Here is an 18,723-nt window from a genome sequence, read left to right on the forward strand (position 1 = left end):
TGTGATTGAAGCAAGTTACTGCCTGAGATTTTCAACACTTGGTTTTTCAGTTGAGCACAAAGAAGACAATATTATGTATGCTAGCCAGAGTCAATGTTGTTTCGTTTTTTAAGAAACATATTAACATGCTGTTTTGGGAGCTGTTTATGCAACATTCAGTACATTCCAATTTCTTAAGTATATTGATTTATATTATGACAAATTGCAACTTTATAAATTGTTAATAATATATTATAGCCTAGTTTTGTAGAGTATGGTGACCAGAGATAAAGTGCCACAACCTTTGCTTGTCGTTATGTTTACCCGAGTCCCTGTGTGACTCCACTACCCCCTGATGAAATCCAGAAAAGTGGCTATTACAACAGAGAGATGCACTTCCAATTGTGGGTGTATCCTTTCGCAAGGAGATGCTATTAATATTCCCTTTTTACAAACCGTATTTCTAAAATGCCTTTTATCTCTTGGTCAAAATTGAACAATCTTGTATATTTTACAGCAGATGACAATTTTATGTGGTTTGAGAAATCAGTTCATTGGCTTTTGGGCATTGAGTCAAATCATGTGAAGTTTAGAAAATAAATTAAGACGCCCATCAGGTAAAATGTGTGTAACTCCTTTTCACGAGAGCTGGATGTCCTAGTCAAAATGATAGAACTTAAAGTTGCTGTTAACTGCAGGTGAGCAGAGCTTTTCCTGCTTGTACCTCAGAGCTGCCCATTCAAATCCACACTGCTGGAAGTCCACCCCCTTAGACTTTCGTCTGAGAGGAATACACCTAAAAATCTCGGGGAACATAAGTTTAGTGGGTGACAACTGCCAGTGGGAATGCTCTCGTTGCTTCCGGTTTTACATTTTTTCACCATGTCCTTTTGTGGTGCTGGGAATTGAAAAAAATATGCAAAGATGCTAAGAATGGAAGTTTGTAAATTCTCTCATCCCAACAATCAGCTGGATTAATTCTACGAAATATATATTGCACATTTGCCACATTTAGCAAATTTATTGTTCATTGTTTGAAGACAAGAGTGACAGTTATTTAGATTCATGTGGTACATACTTGCTTAACAGGACAGAAATTGATGTTCTATTTTTACATTTACATGCAAGCATGCTACATCCATTTCAGCTTCACGCCTCCACTTGGTGATTTCATTTTGATAACACCAAATATTTAGTATTTTTTAGAGGTGAAGCAATTACCAAGGATGGGCTCAATGAGATAATTGTCAAAATCATCACTATGCGTTTATATTTTTGTATAAGTGCCACCTGATAAACACATTTTTGTGATGCAGGCTTTAGTGGGACCTTATGTTTCTAACAAGCGTCTTGGTACGGTTAGGATGTTTTTCTTCCAAGTAAGCATTTTCTGGCGCTTCTTTGATAAAACAATCTTTTCCACAACTTTTTCTGAGCGAAGATGCATATTCACACCACGTTGCCTTGCTATTTTAAAATACCTAAGGAGAAGAAACAATGTTCAACCAAAAAACGGTGTTGCTGAGGAGTAGTGAAACAACTAAGACATTGAATAGCAACAAATACCTAGAAGTGACATTGTGATTTTAAATAACACAATTTAAAAAAACTGCACCACATGTTACATTACAGCAAAACACGCTTTTTGTCCTTCACTAATTAAGGTCAGCATGCCATATGCCATATGGAATAGAATGTGCAGCAACCTTTGAACTCGTATTCTTTTGGGTTAAAGGCACTTAATGTTTAAGTTCTTTACCTTATAGTTGACTAATATTAGCCACAAATCTCTGCATATTGATTACTATAAACCAGAGCATCACTTTAACTGAGTACCTTTGCGTAACTATGTGGTTACGCGGATCTCCTTCACAGTTTCACAGAATATAGGGATGCTATGCAAAAAGAGTGGTCAAGGAAATGTAACCATAAACCATGACAGTACTGAAAAGCAACTCCAGAGGCATCAACATGCACACGACACTGTTGTAGAAAATGTTTTTCACATTTTATTTAAATTCATCCAAGCTTTGGACTCATTTAGCATGTTTATGCACACACCTCTCACTACAGATCAAAATTATTTTTTACGGTTCTATGGTTATCTTTCAATTTTTATTATTTAGCAGATGATCTAAAAAGCTTGGTATATTATAGGTCACTGGTCATATGCACTGATGCCCCATGGGGGCATAACACAATGCATTAGGTAATGCTCATGGTAGAAAACAATGCATTCATCTTTGTTGCTGGTGCAAGAAAAACAATGCATTTTGCCATAAGTGCAGTAGAAAACAAGGCATTAACTATAGTTGCAGAAGAAAACAAGGCATTGGCGCCCGTTGGCACAGAATACAAATAATTAGCACCCTCTAGTAGTAGAAACAATACATTAGCTTTCCATTGCTGCCCCCCCACCGCCAGCCCCATAAGCGTTATACATTTATGAAACACACTCAGGACAGATAAAGAACACATTTGCTGTTTTTTATTGGCGCCTGGTATGGCAATAATACTGAAAAAGGGAATGCAGAAAACAGGATGGTGGAAACCCACTTTTTTTTTTTACGAGTACATCAACTCCTGCTTTTTTTTTTTACTGTGGCATGAATGATAAACAAAAACATGAAAATATACAACTTATATTACATTATGTGTTATGAACAAAATATAAATCTATAACTCTATGTTATATTTACATAATTATTTCTTTTTTTATTAAATTTCAAGTGAGATGGTAGGTTGCACATACTTTGTTTTGAGCTCCAGGCATTTGATTGTCTCTTCTTTTACTTAATTCATGTGTAAATCCCCCAAAAATTGGAAGAACTAAGAGCTTTAGAGCCAATGGAGCTATTCTATATAAATACTGTTTCAGCATTCGGCAAACCAGTGGCAAGCGGACTAGGAGCAGAGCACTCTGACAGCAGAAACCTGATTTACACATTTTCATTTACGAAAATGGACAGCGTTTAAAGGTAAAACGGAAAAAAAGTTCACAGACATAAATAACACATTCCTCCCCTGTTTTGCATGACATACACATAACACAGCTGAATCGACCTGAAATCATTTGGCAGACATCTGGCAAAAGTCAAATTTTATTTCAGCAAAACTGTGCTAAAGTGAATGCACTTCTTAGACAAATCTACCATTAAACGCAAGGACTGCCGGGTAGAGCGGGACTAGGCCTCAAAGGAGGTGCACATTGGTGGCATCACCAAAATCTTCATTCAAACCTCTGCGCTGTGGTAAGAAGAGTGTGGGGAGGAGTATGAGCATACAGTAACACGTTGTATCCATCTGTGGATGTGAACATGGACACATCCCAACAACTGGAGACCTTGATTTTACTTTGCAGCATCACTTGGTATTTTCTTCTTCAAAAGTATTCAGACTATGTCTGTCTAAGAGCAACAAGCTAGTGATGAGCCTACCTTTTTTAACAGAATGTAGGACAGTAACAGTCTGTCCCAGATGCTTATGCGCTAATGTAGAGCGGGATAATATCCTGCCCTTGTACCGCCAGCACAGTCACACTGCCCACAGCAGGAAAGGACACAGGTCTCTCCTAAGTTGGGCCTTACAAGATCAATCTGGATGTTTTCATCACAACAGAGTGAAGATTTCCACAGCAAGTAACAGATACCTGATAATATATAGCTATCACGCTTCCGTACCCAGGTGTTACAAGCATCTGGTATTGGGAATCTAAATGTATTTCTAGATGTGTGTGGCAATCACATGAGCTCGGTCTAATATTTCAATATACGTGAGATGTATGAAATGGCAGGTCTTCTTTACTGCAAATGCACCTTGGACGAGGAAAGTTTTCAAGTTGTCTCTGAAAAAACACAAGTCAATAACTTGAAAGTTTGTAAACGGTGAGCACTGTACTACATGGTTATGTTTCGGTCATGAAACCCTTATCGGCTGGTGTACAGGAGCAGAACCACACAACCGTGCTCCAAAGGTCCGATAATCAAACCATTGCAAAAAGGAGCTGGTAATTTGTGGTTCTTATCCCTGTTGAGGCTCACCCTGGTGGACTCCTACACTCATGACGGAAAATATATTGATGACTTAATTCCTTTTGGTCCTAGGTCATGAAAACACATCTGAAGTTATGTTCGTCTCCAGCTTTCAGATGGCTTGAAGTCAACCATGCAGTTGAAGACTGTTGCCAATCAGCTCGAAATACTGGGGCCATTATATCATTTTGAAGTCCAATTAAATATATATTTTGGTATTTATAATTAGGATTGTCAGGGGATTCTTCTTTTCGAAGCAAAGAAGTACACCCACTAGCAGTTTTGACAAAACGTTGATCACAAAGGTGCTGTGTTCCCCGCGACCCTAGGGTTATCTCTATCTTAGGAAGAAGAGAATTCTTCCAAGACCACTCAAAGAGTCACGAATTCAACTTAGACTGTGCTAAATTATGTGGCAATGGTATCCTAGTTATTCCAGGAAGAAGAGTGCTATATATAATAGAAGACTCTTTCTCATGATAGTGATGTATGAAATGAGCCATGGTACATTTGGGGTTCTACCTCAGGGTGCAGTTCACATTAGCTGTAATGTTACCATGCGCGCCAATAGACAAATCCAATGGGATATTTCTAACACCGGAACGGTGACAGCGGGTGGCGCATGTGAACCTTGCATTTAGAATACAAACTGATGTTATAAACCAATTGAAACCGTAAAGGGTCAGTACCACTTCGTAACTGGCATTGGCAGTGCTTAGTGAAGGCTCTAAAACTGCCTCCACTACTGTAAGTGCATTGCAGAAAAGAATGCAGATGCCACCTTTCATTTGCAAAACTTTGAGGCACTAAAGTCAATACAAAAGCCATTTACGGTTCCCAAAAATATAGGATATCAATGATGACCTTTTGTTGAGAATTTGTTTTTCAACACGCTTTTATCTGGTATGAGAATACTGAAAACCCCTTCTATTGACAGACTTTGGGGTCCTGCTATTTGAGGAGGATCTTTAGAGCTTTCAAACATTCTGCTACATGAAAAAGACTTAGTTTGATGCCACTCAGGAGTTTAAGACCAATGCAGCTGCAAATATTTTCTGCTTTATTTATTTTTTATAAATACAGAACATCTCTGGTACTGGACAGAGTTGTGATTATTAAATTCAGTTAGGATTAACTGGCACAGTACTGATTTCCAGATATCTGCAGTTATATTAACTTTTATTATTACTTGGTTTCAAATAAACCCAAATATAAAAAAAGATAACACAATACTGCCCAATCTGCTGTTCATAGTGAACACAATCTTGTATATTATGTTACAGTTTTCTCTGAAGAAGCCGGACTGCTGGCACCAACCTGGAGCTAAAACAAAGTAATCCTGTAGCCCAAAGTCATAGAACTAAACATTGCGTCTTTAACATGATAGAAAATACGTTTCCAGCAAATGTGAAGGGAACCCACAAGAGTCAAAAAATGTTTTGTTCACCTCAACTGAGAACAAATATAAAAAAATAATTAAAAAAACCCAAAAACTAAAATTGCTGTTTTCACATTTTACATACGAAAAATGATATAAAACAATTGTCTTTTGTTACGCGTTTCCAAAAAGAGTGCTTCAAAAACAGATTGGCTCGAGACAATCATGGCATTTAAATAATCAGAATGAATGCAAAAAGAGATTAAGATTTGAGAACTATGTTTCAGTTCATTCAATCCTTTGAATTAGGCGTTGACATGTATTATTAGTGGGCCCCACCGGAAGAGAGGCAATGGAGAGAAGAAGGAAAAGGATGACTTATTTGCAAAATGGGGAAAAAAAGAGTTCATTTTAATATCAGACAGCTTTCTTATGCTGCACTTCCAAATCAAAGCAGGATAAAATACTATTGAAACAAAAAAGAAAATAAATTATACATAACTTACTAATCTGGGAACAGCTGACCATTATTATTATTATACTTATTATTATTATTATTATAATTATTACAACATTAGCAAGAATAGGCAGTTCAACTGAAAAATACAGTCATCAAATACAAACGGAAACGAAACAAAACAAAAATAAATCTGACATGCAGGATATGATCAGGGACTCATTAAGAAATATGGGTAAAGTACATTTTTGTTTTTCTGGTAGTTGTTGTAAGACTTTTAAAAAAAAGATGCTGGGGGGAATCTTTCACACATCCAAGCTGCCTATGAGAGCTTCATATTTATTTTGTTTGGCCAACTTTTGATTATGTTTCTTAGTTGCTACTCCTGTCCCCTCTTCTGCAAGGGAGGGTGGGGGGAGGCGGTTCTTTCTGAAAGCACAGCAGCACTAAAGCGGGAGATGCAGATGGCCCTTCCCAGGGCTGCAGTGCCAGTCAGTGGATTCACCCACTTTTTTCCCCAGAGGCTCAAGGCTTCTTCTATCGGAGAAACAACCTAGGAATAATCAAACATGGGTAAGACTTTTCAAAAGAAAGTAGGAATGGTAGAGAGGCCCACAAGAGCAATGAGCAGGACGACATGCCGCCGGAGGCTGACGGAACTCTAGCATTGTACTGTGTCACATTAGCCTGTTGCTTTGCAGGGAAGCTAACATTTTTTTTTTATTTGCAGTTTTAGTGGACCATGATCGGGCATAAGAGAGGGATCTGGGGTTGGGATCATAGTATGTGGGATGATTGGTAATTTTATCAGTTCTAAGAGCCATTGAACTGCGTTAAATATCAATATACGATATTTAGAGTGCAAAGAGATTTTTCTCATACTCATAAATACAGTTTTGGGAATTAGCCTAATTAATTTTTTATCTGAGACACTTGGGTGAAGAGGTGGTTACAAAACTGTTGCATTTGTCTTATACATTCAAACAAAAATGTGTCTCATGTTGGGTAAAAAAAAAAAAACTTTGTAGAAATAAGTTTTTTTTTCAGTGAAATGAACAAGGACCACAACTTTTAATTTTGGCGAGTGTAACATTCGATGCCCCACCAACATTACTGTGGATAAATTGGATAAATCCTTAAGTTACCAAACTTTTTCTGGTTCAGAATGCTGACATTTCTCTGTAAACTAGCCCTCACGGCACTGCACTCGGGATTAAAGCATCTATCGCCCAGACTGTACTATGATTATTTTCCTTTATCAAATATACATCGAACAGAATATTTGAAGTGCAAATAAAAATGAAAAGCTCCTTGCTGACTATTCAGCTACAGGATGTGAGATTTCATCCCAGAGCATAGTTTTACTTCGAATGGTCCATCATATTTCATTAGTACCATAACACACACATACTCACGCGCACACAGATTCAAGATCATAAAATATTATCTCTAGTTCTTTATGCCTCTCTCACTTTTTCTCTTTCACCTGAGAACTGCACCTACAGATTCTGTTACAAAAAATAGTCAAATCTTCCAGCTGCTGGTATATCATTTTTTTCAGGGATTGTCTAAGACATAACACTGCCCTAAGTTAAGACAGACCAGTAAAACAATTGTTAAAAAACTGAACTATTTCAAGACTCCAGTACAAATTTGGCACTTGCTAAGAGATGCAGTGAAGTGTGCAATTGGCGTAGAACAGTCCTTTCTGAACAACATAATTGCTTGTTGGATGGTTTGACAAAAAATAATTCCCAATACTCTCACCCCCAGAAAAAAGAAACGTATAGGAGGAGGTAAGCAGAAGAGGGATGCTTTTAGTTTTTTTTTTCTGTCAGGTGCATTACCAAAAAAATTGTATTTGTCTTTAAACTGTAGCACAAAAACAACAAAACACTTTCACAAGCCACTTGTTGGCACTGTGTACCTGAGTGAGAATTTCTAGAACATTGTAGAACAAACAGCCATTGAAGTTTATCTGAAAAAAACAGGTTGTAGGGTAAATTCTTCAGTGCTTGAGAGCAGCAGCTGAATTACTGGCATTATTTTACCCATAGCTTATTTTATTCTTTTGTTGTTGTTGGTGGTGGTGGTGGTGGTGGTGTTGTTGTCTATGATGAAGTTTTTTTTCCTTTTCTAGCCATTGGATGCAGACTGAGGTCTATTAGTCAGCCGATGTCCCATCTAGTTAAGACTAATAGTTAAAGTAACAGTCAGTGTATGAGAACGTTAATGTGCTTGGCCACTGGTAAGGATGAGCCAGCTGGGGCTTGTTAAGTCCTCTAAGGTTCTACTTGTTGACCCTCATCAGTTTGCTTGTCCTGCAATGTGATTTTCACTGTCACTGCCATAGTCCACCTCAGGGTCATCTTCCTCATCGTACTCATCGTACATTGCTCCATTGATGTCCTGCCTCTCCATCTCCTCCTTGATGTGAGGTTCCTCTGTTTTGATTCCATAAGTGCTCTGGATGACGGGCATCCCCGGCTCGGGGCTACTGGAAACACTTGAGTGCTCCGACGGCAGATGAGGTGACGGCATCCCTGCCATGGCGATAGCTCCTGGATAAACCACTCCCGCTGTGGAGATGGGAATCTGTGCTTGTTGCCTGCAAGACAAAAATAAACTTTAGAGTAGGACAACAACGAAGTGAAGACAACTTTTCTGAGCTCATCAACCTTGGGCACTTAACACCATACAACCCATTGCTTCATATCCATGGGTAAGCCACAGATTCATCGCCATTTATTTTAAGAAATGGGATGTATTTAACACTGCTCTCTAACTCTATAAAAAGGAGTCTTACAAGGAGGATCTCCTCGAGACCCCAGGTACACCAAGCTGAAACTCAGGAACATCATTAAACATATGTTTAGTAGCAACACATTACAAGCAGAACAACCCAAAAGGCTGCAGTACAACGGCAAAACTGCAGACAGTACAGAGTGGTTTGATTGGTTGGGTCTCAGGCCAATATGGTCATGCCACTGATGCTTGAAACCACAGGGTGCATGTGGCATCGAAAGATTCTTAGGCTGGCCTCTTTGACATAAAATCTTTCACCATCTCCGCAAGATCAGAAGGGAACAGACTAAGCCACTGTGTCTCGAAGGGAATAAATATATTTCTGTGCTTAGTCACAAATTCTGGGTTACCTGCCCTCGGTGATTCAAACCATTCCCATGCACCCTCTTCTTAGGAAAGCAATCCTTCATCATTAGTTCAAGGCTATGGTCAGCAGGTAGTACACCTTGCCCGTGCAGTTACGTCATGGTAGTGATATGATTTACTGAGGTTATTCAACAACTGCATGCATTAACCCATTACCCACATGCCGGAACTCTTTGAAGGGGATCTGTTACAGCTTTACTCTTTTTAAATAATAAATGTATCCATCAGTGGGATTTTTCTTATTATTATTTACAGTTTGGCAGACAAGATATTCCGTCACAATGGTGGTTATGTTCTGTGCGCCATATTACAAATAGAATATAGAATATAGTCTACAGCACTTGCAGTATGGCACATAGGGTATAGGTCATGTTTTAATGGAGTAGCCTGACAGCCAAAGTCTAAATAAAGCTTTTAGTATGAAAACAACTTTAAAAAATTTTAATGCAGGCCGTACATCACTCTTTCTCTGATGCTCCTTATCCTCTGACAACTTTGGGCCTACAAGAAATGAAATTTGCATTACCTGATGGACTTAGAATATTTTATTGATCCTCAACAGTACCCAACTGGTCACCGAACACATGCACAAAGCCGAACACACTCTCAACCCCCATTTTCACCTCAAGCAACAGAATCAAATTCAGCCACACCATAGAACTCACCTAGACTGATCACACCATCATACACTTCACCATCACCGACACCCAGCACACCATAACCAGGCAGCAGATCTCCTCCCACCACAGATGGAGCAAGCTCATTGAATCTCAGTGGTCACAGACCCTTAATCACCTCCCAATCAAAGGCCTCAACAGATCTCGACCAGGCCGTCCCGAACTTCGCCACCTGGATCACCTACTGCACCAACAGAGTTGTGCCACTGAAACCTACAAAAACCAACAAGAGCGCCAAACATGCCAGCTGGCACACCCCAGAACTCAAGACCACCAAGCGCAACTGCCACCAAATGGAGAAACCATGGTGAGCCACCAAAAACCTCCCTGACAGACCCGCTCAAAAAACATCCCTCAGACTATCACCAGTACATCAAAGAAGCCAAGAAAAGAGCCATCACCACCTGTATTCGACTCTGCTGCCAACCACACAAAGGAACTCTTCAAAATAGTCAAAGAATTCTCCAACCCGACAGTCATAGAGTACATCATCCACCCCTCCCAAGACCTCTGCAAAACCCTCCCAGGTTACTCCCACAGCAAGATCACCAATATCTACAACAATTTCAACATCCAACCCGCCACCATCAACCAGCAAACACCAGCCAAACATCACCACCTGATCATGGCTCACCACCTGACCACCTCAGCCATCATTTCTTCCATCCAATCCAGGATGCCCACCGACCCCTGCCCCCACCACCTCTACAACCTCGCAACAAACCCAATCATCACGCAACTCACCAGTATCCTCAACGCCTCCATCTCCACAGCAACCTTGCTGGACAGATGGAATCGTGCAGATGTCAGGCCTTTCCTAAAGAAAGCCTCTGCTGACCCCAACTATCTCAAAAATTATCATCCAATCTCCCTGCTCCCCTACCCAGCCAAAGTTCTTGAGAAAGGCATCGAACAGCAGTTTACCGAATTCCTGTAACAAAAACACCTACTGGACGCCTCTCAGTCAGGACTTTGTGCCAACCACAGTACTTAGACCATACTGATTGCTGGTGTGGCTCTAATCCTCCTCGACTTCTCCATGGCGTTCAACACAAAATCTCCCACAACACCCTCATCAACAGACTCTACAACATAGGCATGTGCCAAGGCACCCTCAAGTGAATAACCTCCTTCCTCACAGGAAGCACACAGAGCATCCAACTTACTCCCTTCACCTCTGCAGCCAAAGACATCATATGCAGCGTACCACAGGATCATCCCTCAGCTTCACCCTGTTCAACATCTACATGACCCCCCTCGCAGATTTCGTCAGATCCCATGGACTCAACAGGATCTCCTACGCAGACGACACTCAGCTGACCCTCTCAGTAACCAAGGACCCTGCCAACGCCAAAACCAACTTCTGCAACAAAATTGACCAATGTAGCCAAATGGATGAGAGACAATTGCCTCCAACTAAACTCGACAAAACTGAAATACTGATCTTCAGGAAGAACCGTTCTGCATGGAGACACAGTTGGTGGCCTGCAGACTTGGACCCACACCAACCGACCATGCAAGCAACCTCTGCATCATCCTCGATAGCTAACTGACCATGAAACAACAGGTTAACACACTTTGCCTGCTCTACAGAATCTTCTGATGGATACCAACCAACACCAGAAAGTACACCACTCAGGCCTTCATCACCAGCCGCCTCGACTACAGGAATGCCCTCTATACCAGCATCACCACCCAGGTCCTCAGAAGACTCCAGACCATGCAGAACGCCATGGGCAGACTCATCCTAGACCTCCTCAAACAAACCCACATCGTCCCCACCTGAGAGTCCTCTACTGGCTCCCCATCTAGAAAAGATGCCAGTACAAGATCTCCATGCATGCCCACAAAGCCCTGCACGACCTAGGACCTGCCTACCTCAACCATTGACTGAACTTCCACCAACCCGCTAGATACCTACGCTCCTCTTCACTCACCCTCACACACCCCGCATCCGCCGCACCAGCAGCAGCGGCCACTCTTTCTCCTACAACACAGACAAGACCTGGAGTGACCTCCCCCTACAGCTCCAAAGAGCCCCCTCGCTAGCACACTTCAGAAAGAGACTCAAGGCCTGCCTCTTCCATGGAGACACAGCGCCCTCCCAAATACCGCTAGGGGTAACAGAGTTGCACTTTACAAATGTGAATAAAGACAGCTGGCGATAAAAGCATTTTCGTTTTTTCTTTTAAATCAGGTTGGAAACATTATTGATCGCATCTAATGTATGAACGCCATACAGAAAAACAACAATATAATAAAAGTGTTTCTCTATGTTTAGCTTCCAATGGTATTGTTTGAACAATACTAATGAAATTTGAAGCAAAAAATGTTGCCTGTAAACTTTTGTGCTCCAACAGATAAGAACAAACTGGCTGTTTTAGAAAAAGAAATGGGGCAGACCTGAAAGGGCACGGGAGAAAACATCTAAAGAGATAATGCAACAAGCATTTACAATGCAATGGTCTCGGCATTGGTAAAATTAGAGCTATTGGCATTGCTCATGACATTATTTTTGTTTATGTTTTTGTTTTTAAAACATTTAAAGAAACGGCATTGTCATGAGCAATGCCAATAGCTCTAACTTTAACAATGCCGAGACCGTTGCATTGTAAATGCTTGTTAACTGGTAAATGTTTTGCTAAAGTTTCCCAACAGTTTTAAGGAATTGTCTTGTATCGGGTTACCAAGTGCGGTTACACAGGCAGGCTAAGCTCCAGGGGGGCAGCAGCGGAACACTGTATGTGGGCACCGAGTATCCCACAGATATCAGTGGAACAACTATGCATACATTATGCAATTTATGTACACCGTGCCTGGAAAATATTCAAAAGTGCTCTGTCAACCGCTCAGCCTTAAAAAAAATTATATTTATGACTACATTTATTGCTAAGAATTAGTTGATAGGTTGTGCATCCTGGAATTTGAGTACACGAATGTGGTCTTTTAGATTTCGAATCACACAGGAACCACGAACATTGAGGTAACGTTTCGGGCTCCTTTATACCATCTGCAATAAATATACATATACATTAATAATCTTGTTTATTTATCTTCTATTTTTGGTCTTCTACATAACTGTGCACAGGCGAGGCAAGGCGTGGTTCGGTCGTGCTAGCTTGGTACTATGATTGGCGTTGCTTATTTATTTTAGAGTTTTACACCCGAAGGTATCAGAGCGCTTTACATGTGTTGATTTTCCTTACATCAAAAACACGTGCCCATGGTTTCAAGTCCTCCACTTGCCTTGTTATAAATTTCATATTTAGATGTGTTTTCTTAATTACTGCCAGACGGCTCAGTCCAGTGCCGTCCGACCGCTTTTACAAGCCGCGCTAAGTTAACCCCCAGTTGTGAGGTCTTTTAATAGGGTGCACTTTGGTCTTTGGTGACCCATCGGGACTGAGAGGTGGAGGTGCTAACTTAGGGCTGAGTTTCTCCGGATACATTGGGCTCAGCGCTAACGTTTGCATTGCACTTAAACAGGCTTTAAGTGATAGGCCCATGCCACTCCACAGGCATCTTAAAAGGCTTCATCCCGCCCTCCCTTCCTCACATGTTTTTCCTCTCTTCGTCGTCCTGCACGTCTTGCACCTTTCTCTCTCCCTCAATACAAAAAAAAAAAACGTTTTTACTTTTCTTCTTTAAAAGCGCGGACAATTTATGACGAGAGAAAATGCTCGAATGCCCTTGGACCCAGTTCGCGCTATTTAAATCTGAAAAAAGAGAACAATAGCGCCGTAGTCACATCCTGTGCGCAGACATTTGGCTTGTTAAGGGCTGCATAGGAAGCCATTGTCATGGCGCGGGGGTCCCGTGAAGGCTGGTCTCCACTGGGGGCATTCAAGGACGGGCCTGCCGCGTTCATAGAGCTCTGTCTAGGCCCCTGCTGGGACACCAGCGGCCCCCTTGCATTTATCCACCCAGTTGAGAGCGGCATCGGAGCAGCTTTACCTTTGGGCGTGAAAAGGAAGTTCTTAGAAGTCAAACAGATCAAGGCAAAAACAAGGCAGAGCAAAAGGCAAGCACACCACTGCCTTTCTCCGAGGCAGAGCAGAAATGCCTCGGAGAAACGCAGTGGCGTTTTCGGATTTGGGGGCGTGTTTTGCTTTTATCTCCTCTTACCATTTGCTGGAGGAGATAATTAGACTTTCTGCAAAAAACACGCCCCCGATCCGAAAAGGACGGGGCCTAATCGGAATGACGGACCTCTTCTCCAATGGCTGGCCAGCATTCAAGAGGCCAGCCAATGGAGAAGAGGGGAGAAGAGGGGCGGGTTCAAGCCCCTCTTCTCCAAGTCATTAAATCTCGGATCGAGACTGCGCAAGCACAGCCTTCGAGCCGAGACCTAAAAAGGTAATTTAAATTTAACAGGTTTCATGATGCATTCTTTTTTGCTTGACACCTGCAGTCAAGCAATTCGTATTTTGTATCCTGTGGAAATTGAAGCCTTGAATTCCATCTGCTGTGCATTCTAGCATACACAAGTCCCATTTGCTCTCTTAATGGGGCACCAAAAGCCTACTTGTCTTCATGCAATAAAGTCTCTTTCTTGGTAAGAAAAAACTCTAGTTTGACCCATGTGTTCTATTGTAACATCGAGGAGGTTGAAGTGATTACATTGCAAACATGGTACTCGTTACCAGGAACAATTCTCTTTTGCTATGCTATGTGTTTTTATTATCTTACATTTTCTGATACATTTGTCCGAAGTCACACCTCTAAATCCTACTTCCTAAACCAATATACACTCGTAACAGTTGTATGTCCTGCACTCGATGCTTTCTTTCAATGATTCTTAAAAATGTTTCAGAGGATGGCGTGCCCGATTCCTTGTGCATTTTTGTATCGTAATTTCAAAATCTCTACTACAGGTTTGCCGTGTCAGGTTTGATGTTTTAAATCCTTCAACAATCGGCACGGATGACATTGTGGTGTGATTTCTGACCAGCATCCTTCAGTTGCATCCTATTACAGGCTAGAGAGGTAGCTCGGCCATGGGCTCCTGCTGCACAGAATCGTGTCAGCAGCAGGCAACGTTTGGGATCTGAAAGTGTCTGGTCAGAGTTAGTCTTGAAGACTGACAAATCAAGTGCGGCGTGTCATCTGAGTGCTCCATATAATAAAGTGATCGATTCTTTGTTTACTCTGGCTATTTAATGTAGCACAGCCTTACGTCTGAAGCGCAGTGGAACATTTTACATAAAAGATGTTGTCCATAGACCAGTTTTGTGCAGGGTGTCTGGTTGAGCCCAGTTTCCAGAAACTACGATGTGATGGGGAATGGCCTGGAACACGTAAATGGGAGAGTGCTGGACAGAACAATATAGTTGTTGTTACCTATTTACAAGGCCACATATTTAGAATGTGGTCCAGTGGTTCAGCAGCAAGATGGAGAACAAGAATCGGACGGTATGGCGAGGAGTGCCCCTCATAGAAATTACAGGCATCATCTCTCACAGGCTAAGGGCATTTTGCCCGAGTCAACAGCATGCAGATGGTATTCTCTACCTAGAACTCTGTGCCCCATGAAATGTGAAGATGCTGGGGTTCCGAATAATGGTCAGCACCAGTAAGTGCCTGGTTACATATACATCCTACAAGTACACGCCCATAGGCTCTTTTTCCCACATTGTGTATGTTTCTGATCCAACCACTAGGTGGCAGGAGTATGCAAGACATGAGCTACTGCAACCTACTCCTGCTGTGAGTTTATTTAGAGCTGCTGGAGAAGAAAGGGAAAAGGCACCATCGTATGACATTAACATGTTTGCTTTTTAAATTATTCATTGCAAAAGGATTAATAGTGCTGCTGCACGTGTGACATTTGGTAAGTGCCTAATTTGTGCCGGTGCTTCCAGACGGAGGACACCAGCACTCAGTTTTGCACACCAGGGCTAAGAAAGAGAAAGTTAGTAAAGGCGGGAAGGAGGAGGAAGAGAAAGATGGGAAAACAGTGGCAGAGGGTTAAAGCAGGGAGGGAAAGGAACCTGCAAGAGTGAGTCACAAAAGGACTGGAAATGCACAGTGGTGGAAGCGAGAGGCATGAGGTGGGATGAAGAACAGTCAGCTTTGGTAGTCAGGAGGCAGTGCAGGTGATTGCCCCTACCAGATATAAGATGCTATTAAAAATGTTTGCCCTCTGCATTTACTTATTTACAAGTTCATCACTGCATTTGGTTTTATGAATGTCATGCACTTTTATCATTGTAATGCTGTCTTGTCTATTTAGCTCACAATCAGGAGCAGCGTCGAAAACGGTATGTTGTTAATCTTCAAATTGGCAGAATCCATACATTTTGACGCCGGGGCACTTCAAACGCCTATTACTTAAAATCAGAATGAATGTTAACGATTAAATGACTGAAACCACTTACCCTACATTAAAATACTGTCTCATCTCCTGACGTCTGTTGCGCATGATTGCCTTGTACTCGCCAATCCGCAGCTTCTTGCCATCCACGAGGCAAGTGCGCTTGGGCCGGGGCTTGTACTTGTAGTCTGGGTACTTTTCCAGGTGCTGTTTGCTTAGCCGCGCTTGTTCTTCATAGTACGGCTGCTTCTCTAGGTTTGTCATCGCCTTCCAGCGGGAGCCTGTGAGACACAAATGGGACAGGCTCGGTTGTGATGCAAGACGCATTATTTCTGAAATGTACAACGGATGATACATCTCGACAAGAAATCACAGAGACGTGTGCACCAGAGATGGGGAGGTTCCAAATGCACGTTTCCCTGCTTGTATATTGTGAATCTAGAAGAGCCCTTCCTTGGACCCCAGAGGTAGACCAGGCTAGGGTACAAACAAGAGAACCCTTCATGTCCTGCCCAGTGCCCCGCATTCGTAACTTCCTTCTTCAGTATAGAGTAGACCAACACTCTGACCACTGACACATCGAACATGTCTTCCATGAGCGCCATCTTGAACGCCCACTGGCGTCGTCTTGTAGAATTACAAATGCCGTGGCTTTGGTCTGTGAGCGCAGGATACCCTCCTAAATCACAGGCACTGCTGTTTTGTCTGTTTATTGTTTTTACTTGTGCCTTCCATAATCCCCCTTCCACTGTCCGGCGCTCGGCTTCGTCACAAACCTACACCAGTGGCAATGCACCGAATAAATGAAATACAAATAGTGATGTATCCATGTGGCAAAGAAAAGCAGAAATGAACTGCGCCACGCACGTCCCATTCTCTAGGTCATAACTCGCCAATCGCAAGAGTTTCACATTTACTTGTTTGAGTGACAAAGAATGCATTCTTTAGGCTAAAAACGAACATTACTTTGTACAATTCCCAGTCTCAAACTGGAGCAAGGTGTTACACAAGCAATGAATGGCACATTGCCAGATCTAAGCGCAGAAATCAAACGCAGTCCTCAATGGAAAACACATTTAGAATTTTTGATAGGGTTTGTTAGCCATTTCGACTAATTACAAAACAAGAAAACATGCCCTTGATCAGAGAAAGATTAACAAAGGATGTCTTTCTAAACTCAGAAATTCTTGCAGGGCATTACTGTTGCGATTATGGTGATTTCCTCTGGTATTTCCAAACATGTCAGGAGTTCTGTTGTCATGGGAGTCACTCTTGGATGACTGAGCAGTAAACATAACATACACGCTCATATAACGGGCCCACCTTTAAGTCCATAGAGGAACATACCGCTGAGATGAATAGGACTGCTTGCTAGTACTTCAACTATGCAATAAACATAAGCCCAAGGGCCCAAAGTTCTTTTTACGAGATCACTGCCAGCTCTGTTCAATGCTGGGTGTGCTGTAAGTCTGCCTAGTCTGGATTCCACCCAGTGCTTGAAATGGAAAGGTAGAAATGCAGGTACCCTGTCCTGTACCAGAGTACCTGCTTGTTTCGCAGAAGTGCTGGTACTCTCCGATCAAAAGTATTAAGTCACTCTTGAGAAGTGCAGGTACTCTCCCTCTCAAAATACAAAAAAGTGCAGATAATCAGTACCGGGCAGTACCGAACCAGTTAAAGCACTGATTCTACCTCACGCAACTTACTTCCACCCAGTGCTCGATTTGTAAAAACACATAAGCACCAGGTCCCTTGTCAGGAGGCCGCTGCAGGTTGCAGCATCCATTGCCCCTGCCAGTGCTGCCAATGACAGTACCAATTCAACTACTAACCATCACACACTAACAAGTGTGACAATCCATACTATTCCAGGCACCCAAAGATATAGGAATGGCCTGGGTGTCAGTTATTAGTCAATGATCAAGTATACTCAATTAAAAAACAGCTGCTGTTGTGCTCATCCCAAATTAGGCAGATAGCACCACCATGTGGCAGACTGTCATAAGACATTTAAGTGGTGGTGTTGAGCACTAAAAACCACCAGCTCAAATTAAGCGCTGCTACCATCACCCTACATTTTCTGTCTCTGTATCCCACTCTTGTAAGATCTTTTTCATCCCTGCTTTTTACCTTTGTCACCGTTGTCCTATTTTTCTCTTTCTCTCCCCCTTCCTTTATTCCCGTTTGGCCTTTCTTTCTGTCTTGGTCTGGGTTAAAGTCTGATGATGAAAAATAAGTCCCAGCCCCAAAAACGAGTGTTGGTATCCATCACATCCAACTATGTGTAGGCATTAAACCCTGCTCTTTGAAGACAATGCATAAAATAGGAAGATTGAACCAAATGTAGGAAAGTGTCAAGTGATCGCTCTGGTCTTTTCATAGGGGGCCATTTAGAATTTCCAGCTTTATTCATCACCTCTCACAGACCTTTACATAAAATCATCTGTATTCATTTTCCAACATGTCCTTTTTATCTTTGTTTAGTTTCATTATCATTCAGGGGTCATTCTGGAAGCATCAGAACACATTGTAAAGTGTTTTCTTCTTATATTTACTGTTCACAGTGTGTACTGATAAGGGAATACAATTGTGACTAAAGGGGATTTTCTTTTTCAGTTTTTTTTTTTTACCAGAGGGACATTAAAAATACTGCTTGTGTTGGTATAAAACAGGCCAGGAGGCAACCCTGTGTAGGGACAGTGTGAAGGGGTGAAGGG

The 18,723-nt window shown here is 41.8% G+C and overlaps 1 protein-coding gene across 3 annotated transcripts in view; it reads right to left on the reverse strand.

The window, feature by feature from the left end:
* Positions 1 to 2,447: 2,447 nt before the first annotated feature.
* SOX5 (SRY-box transcription factor 5) overlaps positions 2,448 to 18,723 on the reverse strand; it is a 423,652-nt gene continuing 407,376 nt past the window's right edge. For all 3 annotated transcript variants that reach the window (XM_085652751.1, XM_085652752.1, XM_085652753.1), the window contains 2 exons: positions 16,071 to 16,287; positions 2,448 to 8,453 (listed from right to left, as the gene is read on the reverse strand). In XM_085652751.1, coding sequence (XP_085508877.1) covers positions 8,153 to 8,453; positions 16,071 to 16,287 — 518 coding nt within the window. In that variant the 3' untranslated portion in view covers positions 2,448 to 8,152. The remainder of the gene's footprint in view (positions 8,454 to 16,070; positions 16,288 to 18,723) is intronic.

This window comes from Triturus cristatus, chromosome 4_1, assembly GCF_964204655.1.
Source record: "Triturus cristatus chromosome 4_1, aTriCri1.1, whole genome shotgun sequence".
In the NCBI taxonomy this organism is placed as follows: Eukaryota; Metazoa; Chordata; class Amphibia; order Caudata; family Salamandridae; genus Triturus; species Triturus cristatus.